This window comes from Ornithorhynchus anatinus, chromosome 14 (assembly GCF_004115215.2).
Source record: "Ornithorhynchus anatinus isolate Pmale09 chromosome 14, mOrnAna1.pri.v4, whole genome shotgun sequence".
In the NCBI taxonomy this organism is placed as follows: Eukaryota; Metazoa; Chordata; class Mammalia; order Monotremata; family Ornithorhynchidae; genus Ornithorhynchus; species Ornithorhynchus anatinus.
This window is the reverse complement of record NC_041741.1, coordinates 18,847,860-18,861,058: the sequence shown is the minus strand read 5'-3', so window position 1 is coordinate 18,861,058 and position 13,199 is coordinate 18,847,860. Positions and strand designations below refer to the sequence as shown.

General features: G+C 49.1%; 1 protein-coding gene across 2 annotated transcripts in view; it reads right to left on the bottom strand.

The window, feature by feature from the left end:
- Positions 1 to 123: 123 nt before the first annotated feature.
- Positions 124 to 13,199, bottom strand: part of TBC1D15 (TBC1 domain family member 15) — a 72,292-nt gene continuing 59,216 nt past the window's right edge. For both annotated transcript variants that reach the window (XM_029079442.1, XM_029079443.1), the window contains 5 exons: positions 11,155 to 11,254; positions 10,689 to 10,786; positions 6,074 to 6,190; positions 5,325 to 5,411; positions 124 to 4,002 (listed from right to left, as the gene is read on the bottom strand). In XM_029079442.1, coding sequence (XP_028935275.1) covers positions 3,781 to 4,002; positions 5,325 to 5,411; positions 6,074 to 6,190; positions 10,689 to 10,786; positions 11,155 to 11,254 — 624 coding nt within the window. In that variant the 3' untranslated portion in view covers positions 124 to 3,780. The remainder of the gene's footprint in view (positions 4,003 to 5,324; positions 5,412 to 6,073; positions 6,191 to 10,688; positions 10,787 to 11,154; positions 11,255 to 13,199) is intronic.

The window sequence follows — 13,199 nt, the reverse complement described above, 5'->3', positions numbered from 1 at the left end:
GCGTCTTAATACATCCTCCCAGTACCGCGATACGGTTTTTGCGACCGTTAAAAGCCCGCTTTAAAAATGTTCCTTAAGACCGTTCATCGCGGAAGGGCAGAAAAAAGAAATCAGAGAGGTCTGTGGCGTTTCGAAGTAGTACTTCTTTATTTTTCAACGGCAGAGACATAGAACACCAGGAAAAACCCAAAACGAAGGACACGCTTTCACGTGTTAAACAGATTTTAAGTTGACGACGCGGTTGAAGATAAAGACGGTCTACCTTGTCATTCTCACCCGATGTTTGACATCGGCTAATTTCCTCACCTCCCCTATCACCGAGGAAATGAAATTCCAGCCTCGGAGAGGTAGATGACAAAACAGACCGCCTCGAAAGGGAGTGTTCTGATCGACGAGAGCTACTGTCCCAGAAATTCGTTTTAATCCCAGGAACCTGACGCGCTTAAATAAAAATCTTCCCGAACCACCGATATCTGTTTCTCGTTACCTCCTCTTCGCTGTGTGGGCAGTGAAATTCTACAAAGGAGAATTTTTCTACTATTAAAATATACCTCTATCAATAAATATTTTATTGTTTTAAGCACTTTGCTTTACTTAAGAGATTAAGTGATCACCGGGTGATCAGACCGAAGGCAAGACACACCGTTTGGAATGTTTTAAGCCTTTCGTTTCACTTCCTTAGTCTATTCGAATGGCACACGAAGAAATTCGCCCGTTGTAACGGCCTGTTACGAATGATGGCTTGAGAGAGCACCCTGTGGAAAATCGGCCGGACGAAAAACGGGGTTGGGGGGGACACGAGAGAGATCCAAAGCGAGCCGCGCTTAAATATACTTTTAAGATGGCAGGATTCCACCTAATGACGCACGTGATTAACGGTCCACAGCAAAGCTCATCAACGCCAACACCTTGACAGGCCGCAGGGGAGGGGGCATTTTTGCGCGAAGAGAGGGAAAGGTGAAACGCCGAAGCACCCGCCAGTCAGATGCGCCAAATAATCGAGCGATTAAAAGTCGTCCACGATTAGTATTTAATCTTTTGGCGATGTAGTGATAGCGAAGCTCAAAAGCTGGAGGAGCCCAGCCCGGACGCATCATTTATGTCTTCGATAACACTTATCTGGCGACCCTGACCCTGAACTGACACAGAATTGTTGAGGGTCAGGATATCTGTAATACGCCTTAGAGATTTCCAAGGTTAAAATACTCCGCTGCTTAGCGGGAATCTCCTCTTTGCTCAAGCTCCAAGCTTTTTAATCAATCCACCCTTGGTATTTGAGCGCTAACCTGAGAACCGTCCTGAGCGCTTGGAAGAGTGCGAGAGAGTGGGTAGACACGATATGCCAAACGCTCACCTGTGAACATCTACTCTCTTTTTCTTTTTAATGGCTTTTGTTAGGCGCTTACTACGTTCCAGGCACCGTACTGAGCACGTGGGGGTAGAGAGAAGATGACGAGATCGGACACAGTCCCCGTCCCGCACGGGGCTCGCAGATTTCATCCTCATTTTACAGATAAGGTAACAGAGTCGGTGAAATGAGTCGGAGGGCACTCGGCAGGCAAGTGGCAGAGCCGGGATTAGAACCCAGGACTTCTGCCTCCCAGGCCTGTGCTCTAGCCATTCGAGGAGCCTGCTTCTCTTAATATGAGGTGTAAAAAAAATAAGAAAATAAATGGGGATCCAGTCACCAGAAGTTAAATCAACTTCTCCCCGGGCCAGAAATGGCAAGAACAGAAACTTCAACGAACTGCGTGTCACCGTTCTTGGACACTACGACCGGTGAGTCGGGAAGACTCGCCCTCTCTTTGCGGCATATTACTCGATCCAACATTTGGAGCGAGGCCATTTGGGGCCAAAGAGGCTCTGAGTTCACGGCTAGAAACGGGGAACTCGATTCCCGAATCGTGACACCGACCGTCCTGGCGTCTGCGGGTTGACGGTGGACTCTGCCCCATTACTTCCGTCTGGTTGCTATAGAGAATACGGTAGAAACGTAGTCCCTGTTCTTAAATAAAGATGACATCTGCGCCCCAACAAGCGGGTTGATATTAAAACAAGCCTCATTCATTTCACAAAAGTTCAGCCAACGAAACGTATTAAAGAAAAAAAAATAGAGTAGATACCAAATGTGCGCAAAGAACAAAAAAACTAATGTTCAGGAAGAACCAGAAGGGCATCATGATATTCGGAGTAATTTCCTGAGTAACAGGAAATGAAAGACTGGAGACGCTGAGTTTCGGATCGGTTTACTTTGACTGAATAGGCTTCTTCATTATTAACTGATAAGAGATAGCACATGTATTATTAAAAGTTAAAAGCGCTAACGCTGCGGCCGGGCTCCAGCATTAACATTCAACTGGGAGAGTTTGACCAAGTCCCCAAACTTTCTGAAACGCGGTACTGAAATATTTCAGCACCGTATTATAATAACTTGCCCTGACGGGACAGATAACACTCCGGGGCGAAACCTTCTCTTCCGTCCGAAGGCCGCGATCTCCGTCGGATCCACGGTCACTCAAAACCTTCCGGCCGAAGGCCCCGGGCCGATCTCGAGCCTGCCTCCCGTAAACTAAGAGGCCGACTACCCTCTCGACGTGTGATTTAACTGAAAACACTAAATCGACGTCAGGTTTATTTCTCAATATCTACAGGAGGTTAAAAATAGCAATTAATGCAGTGTTATCAGTTACGCCGGCTTTACATAACTTGAAAGAGTCATGCAGCAGAGTGTGGTTATAAACAAACACGACCTTTTTCCCTATACAAAATAGCATTATTGTGAGACGAGATTATTACTCTGCGATTTTCTACATAATTTTAGGCGTTACCAAAGTCTCATAAAAACGTCCTGTCGGTTAATACATCGTTAGCAAATATAATCAACGGTTTAGTAAAGTTAGATCACGGCAATCTCCATTTCAAAATCATACCAGATATAGAATGGAACATACATTCATGAGTTGAATCCTCCGTTAAGAAAATAGTTTTGAAAAAGCTCACGTTAAAGCTGTGTGTTATTTCGTCAAACTGCCTCGTACAAATCACAACAAAGGTCAGTGAATCTCATAAAGAAAACGTCTGTCCTCGCAATCTTCATAAATATAGGACCGGAATATTTATAAGCAAGTGATGTTACACGTACAAAATAGAGTTTATGTCCCTTCGGTGAAGCGCAGACCGTCGGGGGACCTCTCCCGGGCAGGCGGTACGGTGCTCTGCGCACAGTGAGCGCTCAATAAATACCACTGATTGACCGATAAAATCGTCCGATTCCCCGCCGCACTCAACCGGCACGCACACCCAAGCGGTGCGTCTCTGTAAACAGTTGAGAACGAACAGACCTGTCATTTACCGAAGGCTCCGCGTGGAAACAAGCGACCTTAGAGCTCGGGGAGCCGGACATGAACTCAACTCTGAATCGGATCGAGTCGCAGAGCCAGCGACACTTGGAGTAAACGAAGTGAAAGATATTCAAAGTGCATAATTTCCAACTCATCCCTTTCTGCTACCTATTTCCAGTTCATTGGCAAGAAAACAAAATGCACTTGGCTATAAAAATACTCAGGAATGTTATTCAAAAAAAAAAGGCTATCGGGGGGAAGTAACTACAAAAATAATTAGCTTAAATCTTTTTGTAAAGCTTTAATGCAAGAACGGCACATTACACTCTCTTTCCAAAAACCCTAAAGCATAATTAACACGGAATTTTTAAATATGCACCTTTCAAGTACGTGAAACAGAACTGCAGCAGAGTGTCTCTTCGTAAATAGGGGACGACGGTCAGGCGGGTGTTAATCTGTTGACACTCTGTGGCGTCGCTACCTTCGGGGAGCCGCCGTCATCTCTCGTTCCGTTGGCCGCAATTTCCGGTAAGGAGCTATTCTGCAATGTGGACGGTGGGCACCTGATCAGAGAAACGTTTTCGTCTCCAGCGTCCAGATCTGGGGAGGCGAGCTCACTGTTCTGCAGACCCAGGATCTCACATACGGATTGAGGCAATTCCTAGAAGAGGAAAAATACACCGCAAGTTTGGGGGTGTTGCTTGGGGTTCGCGAGAAAGAGGAGGATTCAAGCGGAAGACATTTTAAGGAGGGTCATTACCGTTAGCCGAACCGTTTAACGGCACTTCTCTTTCCGGGGGGCCTCGGGAATTTCAACCGAGCCCCTTTTGAAGTTTTGAAAAGAATAAGCTAATCTGGAAATAGGAAGCGTCCCTACACGAAATGCACTGAAACCGACACAAACTAACGATTCAGGATGAATTCCATCCCACGGCTTAAAAATGTCGCCTGTGCTCCCTAAGAGACCTCCGGATACCTCGGCTTTTTCGAACGGGGTTAAAGCCCAATTGGTCAAACTTTCTTCAAACAGACCAAATCCCGTCTACGCAATTATTTCTGATCATTATCGCCCATCCAAGAGACCTTCCCTCGTTTCCCCTATTCCCTCTCTCTTCTACAGTGCCCTGGCGTTGGGATCTGTATCCTCAATTCACCCCACCCTCAACCCCACGGTAAATACGCACACGGCCATAACGTAATGTCTGTCCCCACCCCTGCACTCTGAGCCCATGGGCAGGCAGCCCGACAGCGTTGAGTTCCGTTTAGCAAGTGCGCGAGGATTCTGGAGAGGAACGGTAGGAGGGCCACGTGACGCCCATCGATCACTATCGATGTCTGGAGCGGCGTACTAAACGCCCGGATGAGTACAATAAATAGAGCTGGGAGACATGACCCCTTCCCTTCCCAGTCTAGAGGGGATGGAGGACAATGAAAGAAATCACGGAGCGGGGAAATGGCAGGGTAGACGGTTATGGATGCAAATGATGGGGAGCCGAGGGCGGAGTGAATATCCAGGGCCCAAAGGGGCAGATCGAATAAGAGCAATACTAGCGTTATTAATTAAGGATTTTTTTGACCCGTAGAGACGAGGAAGAAGTCGGCGAGGAGCGAAAACGATGGGCCTACTCGGGGAAGGTTTCCTGGAGGAGACGGAATCTTCGTCGGGCTCTGAAGGGAGGGAGAGGGAGTTTCCGGGAGGATTCGGTCGAGGGGCAGTCGGAGAGACGGACGGGGTCGGGGTGAGAAGAGCGGCCAAGAGAGTACGCCTTCGGGAAATACCGCCTATCGGTAATATTAAGTGTGGCCGGAGAGGGACAGCTTTTTAAATTTCATCGACACGTGCCTGCGCGTGTATGCGAATGTACGTATGCGTCCATGAACCTCATTTTAACAGCTTCCCAACCTGACCGCGTCATCCCTAGAGCTACATTCAGCCGATTCTTTCGGGAGGGCGGGCCAAAAGAACGGCGAAAAGAGCTTCACCTTGCATTTCGCCATCTGTAGAGAAATGGCTTCGGCCTTGCACAGTACGTCTTCCACGTCGATTTTCATGGACAGCTCGTTGATATGCTAAATTCGGTTCAGAAAGTAAAAACAGGGACAAACTGAAACTCACGCCAGCAGATTCAAGTCCCATCAAATCAGGCTAGTAGCAATCCCCGCCCCGTTCTGGATCGTGAGCCCGCTGTGGCAGGGATTGTCTCGCTCTGTGGCCGAACTGTACCTTCCCAGCGCTCAGCACGGTGCTCTGCACACAGTAAGCGCTCAGCGAATACGACCGAACGAATCCCTTTGCTTCTGCTTGGTGAAGGTCAACTTTTTAAAACTCGAGTATCGCGAAACTCAAGCCGTTATACTTTCCGCCGGCTTCATTTCACCTTTTAACGTTGGAACTCTTGGCAGATAAGTATAAGGGACATTACGCGCGGTAATTCTGGAAACCGTAAGCAGTCGCTACTATGCCACTTACTAGATGGGAGAAAACACGGTTTGTTAAACTTATTTTTCTCCTGTGTAATTAGAGAGAGAGCAAACCGATGAGTAACACTGGCCGAATCCCCTCATCCTTAATCCTGGAATGATATTTTCTAATACGCCTTGGGCTTCTTGAGTTTTCATTAAGGTCTCCCAGGACCGCACCGAATATCCAGGCCATTATCACTAAAACGAGGTCAAAGAAGGCATTAAAATATTAAAAGCTAAGTTCACCCTAAGGAGGAAACGTCAGCTACCTTGAGTATTTCATTGAAGCCAAAATGTTTTTCCATTATCTGCTGCTTTTCGGACTCCAGGATAGCACAACAGAGGAGAAGGTGAAAATTCTGACAGGGCAACTCGGTCCACATGACCTGTGAAACCAGACGGTGAAATTAAAGACAAACTGACGAATCGTCAAACTCTCTCCTCAGATAAGAACGCTGCATTTTCAACGCGCTTCCTCGATTCCCCGAAAGGGAGTTTCGGGTCTGGGGCGGCCCAGGACGGGAGGTGCGGAGAGGTGTTCGGTCTTAGCGTCCTTCAGAGCTCTGAGGTCGGTGCGGAAACCAACCACGTAATATGTCGACATTCCCGAATTAAGGCCCTCGGGAGGAACGAGAGCTGCTTCAAAGTCACATGACCACTTGGATTTCTAGTTGCTTCTTGCTTCTAACGAGGGAGTCCATCCAGCCACGACTTGACCACGGAGGAGAAAAGTAAAACCCCTCCATTCTGCCTCGTTCCACATCCCACCTGACCACCCTGTTACAGAGAATTCTCAGCTTACACCCCGTCGACGCCGTGCCAGTTTTTCCACCTGGCCAACGTCCTGGAGCCGCTATTTTCCTCAGAAATGGGGAGACTCGGATTTTCCCCGAGGAACTCGTTTCACTTGGGCAACGGGCACGCTACCGAACACTTGCTTCCCTAGGTATAAATCAAACGGAGTGATAGCCGAAGTGAATTCAATTTAAAAATACATTTAATTACACTGCAATTAACCTTGAAAGTTTCATTCGAAATATTCAATTTGCTCAGCCGGCTCACGGATTCGACAGCCATTCAGATACCCGGCCCCGCTTTGTTGCAATAAACCGTAATTCATTCTTTAAAGGGAAAGAGGTTAATAAACCATGAAAAGACACCGATAAACATTAAAAATCAGATGGGGTAGAGTAATATCATCTGGATTCTCCTTCCGGAATGGAATTCTGGAACAAAGAGGTGCGGGTTAGGAGTTAGAACTCTCTCCCGGCACCACGTGTTCTCTCGATCAACACGCCGCCCCTTCTCTACCTGAGAAGCAGCGCGGCTCAGCGGCAAGAGCCCGGGCTTGGGAGTCAGAGGTCCTGGGTTCTAATCCCGGCTCCGCCACCTGTCTGCTGGGTGACTTTGGGCAAGTCACTTCATTTCTCTGCGCCTCAGTTCCCTCATCTGGAAAACGGGGGATTACGACTGTGCGCCACACGTGGGACAACCCGATTACCTAACCCCAGAGCTTAGGACAGTGCTCGGCACACAGTAAGCGCCTAGCAAGCAAATCCGAGGCACGTGTAATAGAGTACAAGGCTAAAGCCATGAATAATAATAATACTAATAATTATCATGGCACTTGTTAAGCGCTTACTATGTGCAAAGCACCGTTCTAAGCGCTGGGGGAGACATAATTCTATTTATTCTATTTATTTAGCGTGATAATGTCATCTTGCTTTTGCTTCGTTCTGTTCTGGTCTGCCGTCCGTCTCCCCCGATTAGACCGTGAGCCCGTCATTGGGCGGGGATGGTCTCTACCTGTTGCCGAATTGTACATTCCAAGCGCTCAGTACAGTGCTCTGCACATAGTAAGCGCTCAATAAATACGATTGAATGGATGAATACAAGGGAAGCAGGATGCCCCACGTAGGGCTCCCAGACTTCATCTCCCTTTGCCGGATGAGGGAACTGAGGCCCAGAGAAGTCAAGTGACTCGCCCAGAGCTGGCAGGAGGCCGAGGCGGGATTCGAACCCAGGACCGCCGCCCTCCACCGCTTCTCCACCGGGGGCTGGTGTGGCTCGGAAGTCCTCAATGTCCTTTCAGAAGGGCTCCGGAGCTAGGGAGAGCATTGACCCGTCTGATCCCTCCGGACTAAAAGCTCGTCATGGGCAGGGAACACGTCGGCTGCTTCTGCTCTACTCTCCCAGGCGCTCAGTACAGTCCTCCGCACATCGTCAGCACTCGAGAAATATGATTTGATTGACATGATGGGGGAGGAAGTTCCAGGGAGGAGGGAGGGGGCGAGAAAGAGGTCACGCAGGATGAAAAGAGGCGCAGCGAGCGGGGGAGCTCGAGGGCAATTAAAGAGTCCGAGCTGGGCTGGAGTGGGAGAAGAGAGTGGACAAGTACGAGCGGGAGCTGAGGTGGACTGCTCTGAAGTCAGTGAACACGAGTTTCTGCTTGATGCTGACAGAAAGCCGAGGCGGGGGGAATGGGTGATTGCAGAGGAGAGGGGACGGGGCCAGGATAATAGATCTGAGAATCATATGTATAATAATAATAATGTTGGTATTTGTTAAGCGCTTACTATGTGCAGAGCAATGTTCTATGTGCTGGGGGAGATCCAGGGTCATCAGGTTGTCCCACGTGAGGCTCCCAGTCTTCATCCCCATTTTCCAGAAGAGGGAACTGAGGCCCAGAGAAGGGAAGTGACTTGCCCACAGTCCCCCAGCTGCCAAGTGGCGGAGCGGGGATTCGAACCCATGACCTCGGACTCCCCAGCCCGGGCTCTTGCCCCTGAGCCGCGCGGCTTCCCTACGGGAGTGGATAAGCCCTCCAAAGGAGTGAGCGTAAAGCTGGAAAAGAAGTGGGGCCGGGACAGAGCCTTGAGCAACACCTGGAATTAGGCTGCGGGAGGGAGTGGACGAGTCAGTGAGACTGGGAAGGCTCCATTCTGAGAGGCAGTGAGCTCGCTGTGGGCAGGGAACGGGGATTTGCTGCCGTAGTGTACTCGCCCAAGCGCTTAGGACAGTGCTTTGCACACGGTAAGCACGCGACATGCATGAGAGGGGAGAGGAGGACGAGGAGCCGATCAACGGATGGTATTCACTGAGCCCTTGCTGTGCGCAGAGCACGGGACTACACACTGGGGAGAATACAATAAAACGGAGTTAATAATAACAACGGTGGTATTTGTTAAGTGCTCACTGGGTGCAAAGCGCCGTTCTGAGCGCTGGGGGGATACAAGGCGATCAGGTTGTCCCACGTGGGGCTCACAGTCTTAATCCCCACTTTCCAGATGAGGTAACTGAGGCCCAGAGAGGTGACCGATTAGACCGGAAGCCCGTCAAAGGGCAGGGACCGTCTCTGTTACCGATTTATACATTCCAAGCGCTTAGTACAGTGCTCTGCACATAGTAAGCGCTCAATAAATACTACTGAATGAAGTGACTTGCCCACAGTCACCCAGTTGGCAAGCGGTGGAGCCGGCATTCGAACCCACGACCTCTGGCTCCCAAGCCCGGGCTCTTGCCACCGAGCCACCCTGAGCCAGAGAGAACCACGCCGGGGTTTCCAGGAGACGGGAGCGACCCCGTAGCAAAATAAAGTGAGAGGTCAAGGACGGTCGGGGAGAAAAAAGGGTCTAATAGATTCGGCAAGAAGACGTCCACTGATGACGTTGGAGAAACCGCTTTCGGTGGAGGCCAAGGGGGGATGGAAACCGGACCGCGGAGGGCCGGGAATGGGACCGTTGAAGAACGGCGGGGAGAGAACCCGTTCAAGGAGGGGGGACGGAAACGGGAAATGAGGTGGGCGTCTGGGAGGAACGGAGAGAAGCGGCCCTTTTCTGGACGGCAGAGGGGAAGGAATCGTCAGAGGATGACTGAGCGTGGCAGGCAGGAGAGGAAGAAGGCCCGGGCGCTACCGACAGAGGAGGAGAGGGGTGTAGCGGGGATTCTTGCTGAGGGAACGGTAACGGCAACTCTGGGATTCGGTGTTTACAAAGCGCTAAACGTTCTACTGACCACCGGGGTAGATACGACATAATCAGGTTGGACACAGTCCCTGACTCACGTGGCAGGGAGAACGGACTTAAGCGGGAGGGAAAACAGGCATTAAATCTCCATTTTACAATCGAGGGAACCGAGGTACCGAGAAGATAAGTCGATTAGACTGTCTCTGTTACCGATTTGTACATTCCAAGCACTTAGTACAGTGCTCTGCACATAGTAAGCGCTCAATAAATACTACTGAATAAGTCGCTTGCCCGCAGTCGCAGCACTGGTAAGTGGCGGGGCTGGGATTAGTCCCCGGGCTCTCTCCCCGTTGTGCCTCGAAGCCAAAAAGGCAGATCGTTTACCTGTCCTCCGCGCGAAAATTCGAGGGCTTTGGCAGGAAAGATTCCAAAAACCAACTAAAATCAACGCAGTACCCGATGAACAATTTGTGGAAATGAATTCCCAAAGGAACCTCTTAGGAAGCGTACTTGGACCTAAGAATTATTACTGTTACGGTATTACGTGTCAGGGGAGGTAGAAGTTCATCATGTCAGACCCAGTCCCATCCCATATGGGATTCAAAGTCAAAGTAGGAGGAGGAACGATAGGAAAAGTACTGCGAAAAAAAAAAACATCGAGTCCACACGACGGTAGTCAGACTGAAAGGAGAAGATTTGGGGATCCTTGCATCAAAAAGGAATAAGGCAGACCTCTGCTACATTTCAGGAAGCACTGACGGTCTAAAGGAGACAGAGAAGACGCATCACAATATCCATTTCCTTCTTTCTTTCCAACTGAAGGTGATATTCCAAATGGGGCAACATGGCACGCTTTACAGGGAATACACCGGATTTTTTAGGGAGACCGAGATCGTAGTCCCTGTAGATTCTTTCTTACCTCCCATAATCGAAGAATATCGGGAAAACTAAACTCTCTTTTGAACCTGATCAAGAGCCACCGGAAGCAAAAATACAGGTATCCTGAGTCTTGAGATTCTGGAAAAGGAGAAAGATGGATAACGTCTCGCAATAATCTGAAAATCGGAACGATTTAGGCTCTCGATAATCTCAAGATCGGAACCGCCCGTCTCTGTCGCTCACCGAGCCAAGGTTTTATTTGTAAATTTCCGGGTCTTTTCATTGAAACCAATCCTCTAGACTGAACAGATACCTGGAAATCTACAGAATAAATTCTGAGACGTGAGAACACACCCGTTTCATTTCGAGAGGCGGTACAGTTCGAAGCGGTTCTGAAGTTACTTCGAAAAAGACTGGTCTCAGTCCTCGATCCCGCAGAGGAATCACCCATCTTTTACCAACCTCGCAATGCAGAAGGGTGCGTATTTTGATGCCCTGAAACATACCTAAGTAACTGCAAAATCCACTGTCCAGAAAGTGGAGTAGAGCGCTCAGTTGAATAAGCTGTGTCTTCATGCCTTGCATCTGCTCTTCAAAATTCTGATGCTTTAATGGAAAACGGAGGGAAAAAAAAGAAGGATTACAGTTCTGTGGAGGTGAAATGTTGATAAACACGCCACAGAGAGGACAGACCGCAGTTCTTTCCTCATTCAAATCCCTCCTAAAACCCCCACTTCCTCCACCAAGCCCTCCCCCGATAATTTCCTAACCTCCTGAGCCATCTCGCCCATTTAACCTTTAACCTGAGCCTTCTCCGCCCATGCTCGGAGAAGCAGCGTGGCTCAGTGGAAAGAGCACGGGCTTTGGAGTCAGGGCTCATGAGTTCGAATCCCAGCTCTGCCACTTGTCGGCTGTGTGACTGTGGGCAAGTCACTTAACTTCTCTGTGCCTCAGTTCCCTCATCTGTAAAATGGGGATTAAGACTGTGAGCCCCACGTGGGACGACTTGATTCCCCTGTGTCTACCCCAGCGCTTAGAACAGTGCTCGGCACATAGTAAGCGCTTAATAAATACCAACATTATTATTATTACTATTATTTAACCATTTCTAGCACATACAGATCAATTTAAAACCTCTGGGCCTCACCTGTGCGTGCGTGCATGCACGTAAATTAATGACTGTGGCATTTGTTAAGTGCCAGGAACTGTACTAAACGTCGGGGCGGACACAAGCAAATCGGGTTGGGCTCAGTCCTTGTCCCACGTGGGGCTCACGGACTCGATCCTCATTTTACAGGTGAGGGAACTGAGGCACAGAGAAGTGAAGCGCCCAGGGTCACACAGCAGACAAGTGGCGGGGCTATGATTCGAACCCATGACCTTCTGAGCACATTCTACACACACACACACTCAATTCTTTATTTCAACCACGTACTGTAAATACATTTGTCTCCTCCATTAGAGTATAACCCCCTGTGGGTAGGGAATGTGTCATTTCGAGATTTTTGCACTTCCTAAGTGTCTAATACAGTATTAAGCACCCAAGCGGATGCCCAGTAAACGATACCACTAGGAAAAATTTAGGGACTGCCTATAACGAGGCCTCGCTCCGAAATAAAACCCGGTAAAACCGAAGCACGCCTTGAACTCTAGCCAAGTGTTACTTCTATGCCTTTCTTCACTCTCCGCTTTCAGTAATTCCAGAGTATTAGCCTGGGAATAAGGAGCTCAAATCTGCTAACGTGAACTGAGGAATTAAGAGGCAAGGACAAAGGACTGGAAAATAATTACCATAAGCCATTAAAATGCATTTTACGTTTCATTACACAGACAGCGTTTGTGGAAATAAACATTTTTCTAATTATCCTGCTCATTAAATACTTTTAATTTTGCAAGCTAAGACCGCTTCAAATAGTCCGCGTTGCTTTTCGGCACCTGACGTCCATCTCGTTTTGAACGATCGGATTTCAGCGCACGTAAACCCGCGCATTCTCTTTCCTCCCCGCGCGCGGTGCCCCGACTTTAACGGTTCTCTGCGTCTTTCGGAAAAGGTGGAAAGATAGGTTTGCAGTCAAAGGGCAGCGGTTCTCGGTGAGCTACTATACGGACGCCGAGAACCGGAATCCTACAGAGACAGCGAGGGGGCTGCGGTGGATCCACCTTCCGCCGATCCGTCCGTCGTCTATCAGCAAGGAGATAGAAAAGAGCGAAGAAGAGCCCTCAGGATCGGGAGACGCGGCCTTCGCTTTGACTTTGGGGGCAGCAACCCCAGAGTAAAAGCCGTGAAAAACAGAGCGGCGCCCACATCCGTGGGCCTTCCGGCCAGAGGTTGCTGCTCCTAATAAGAACGATAATAATAATGGGATCTCACTCAATCAGTGGTATTTACTGAGGGCAGAACACCGTCCTAAACTCTTGGGAGAAGACAAAACAACAGAGTGGGTCGACGGGTTCCCCGCCCAACCGGAGCGTAGAGTCTAGGGGGGGAGCTGGACATTAGTATCTTAATTTCTAAGATACGATTCATAGACATAGGTACATAAACGTTGTG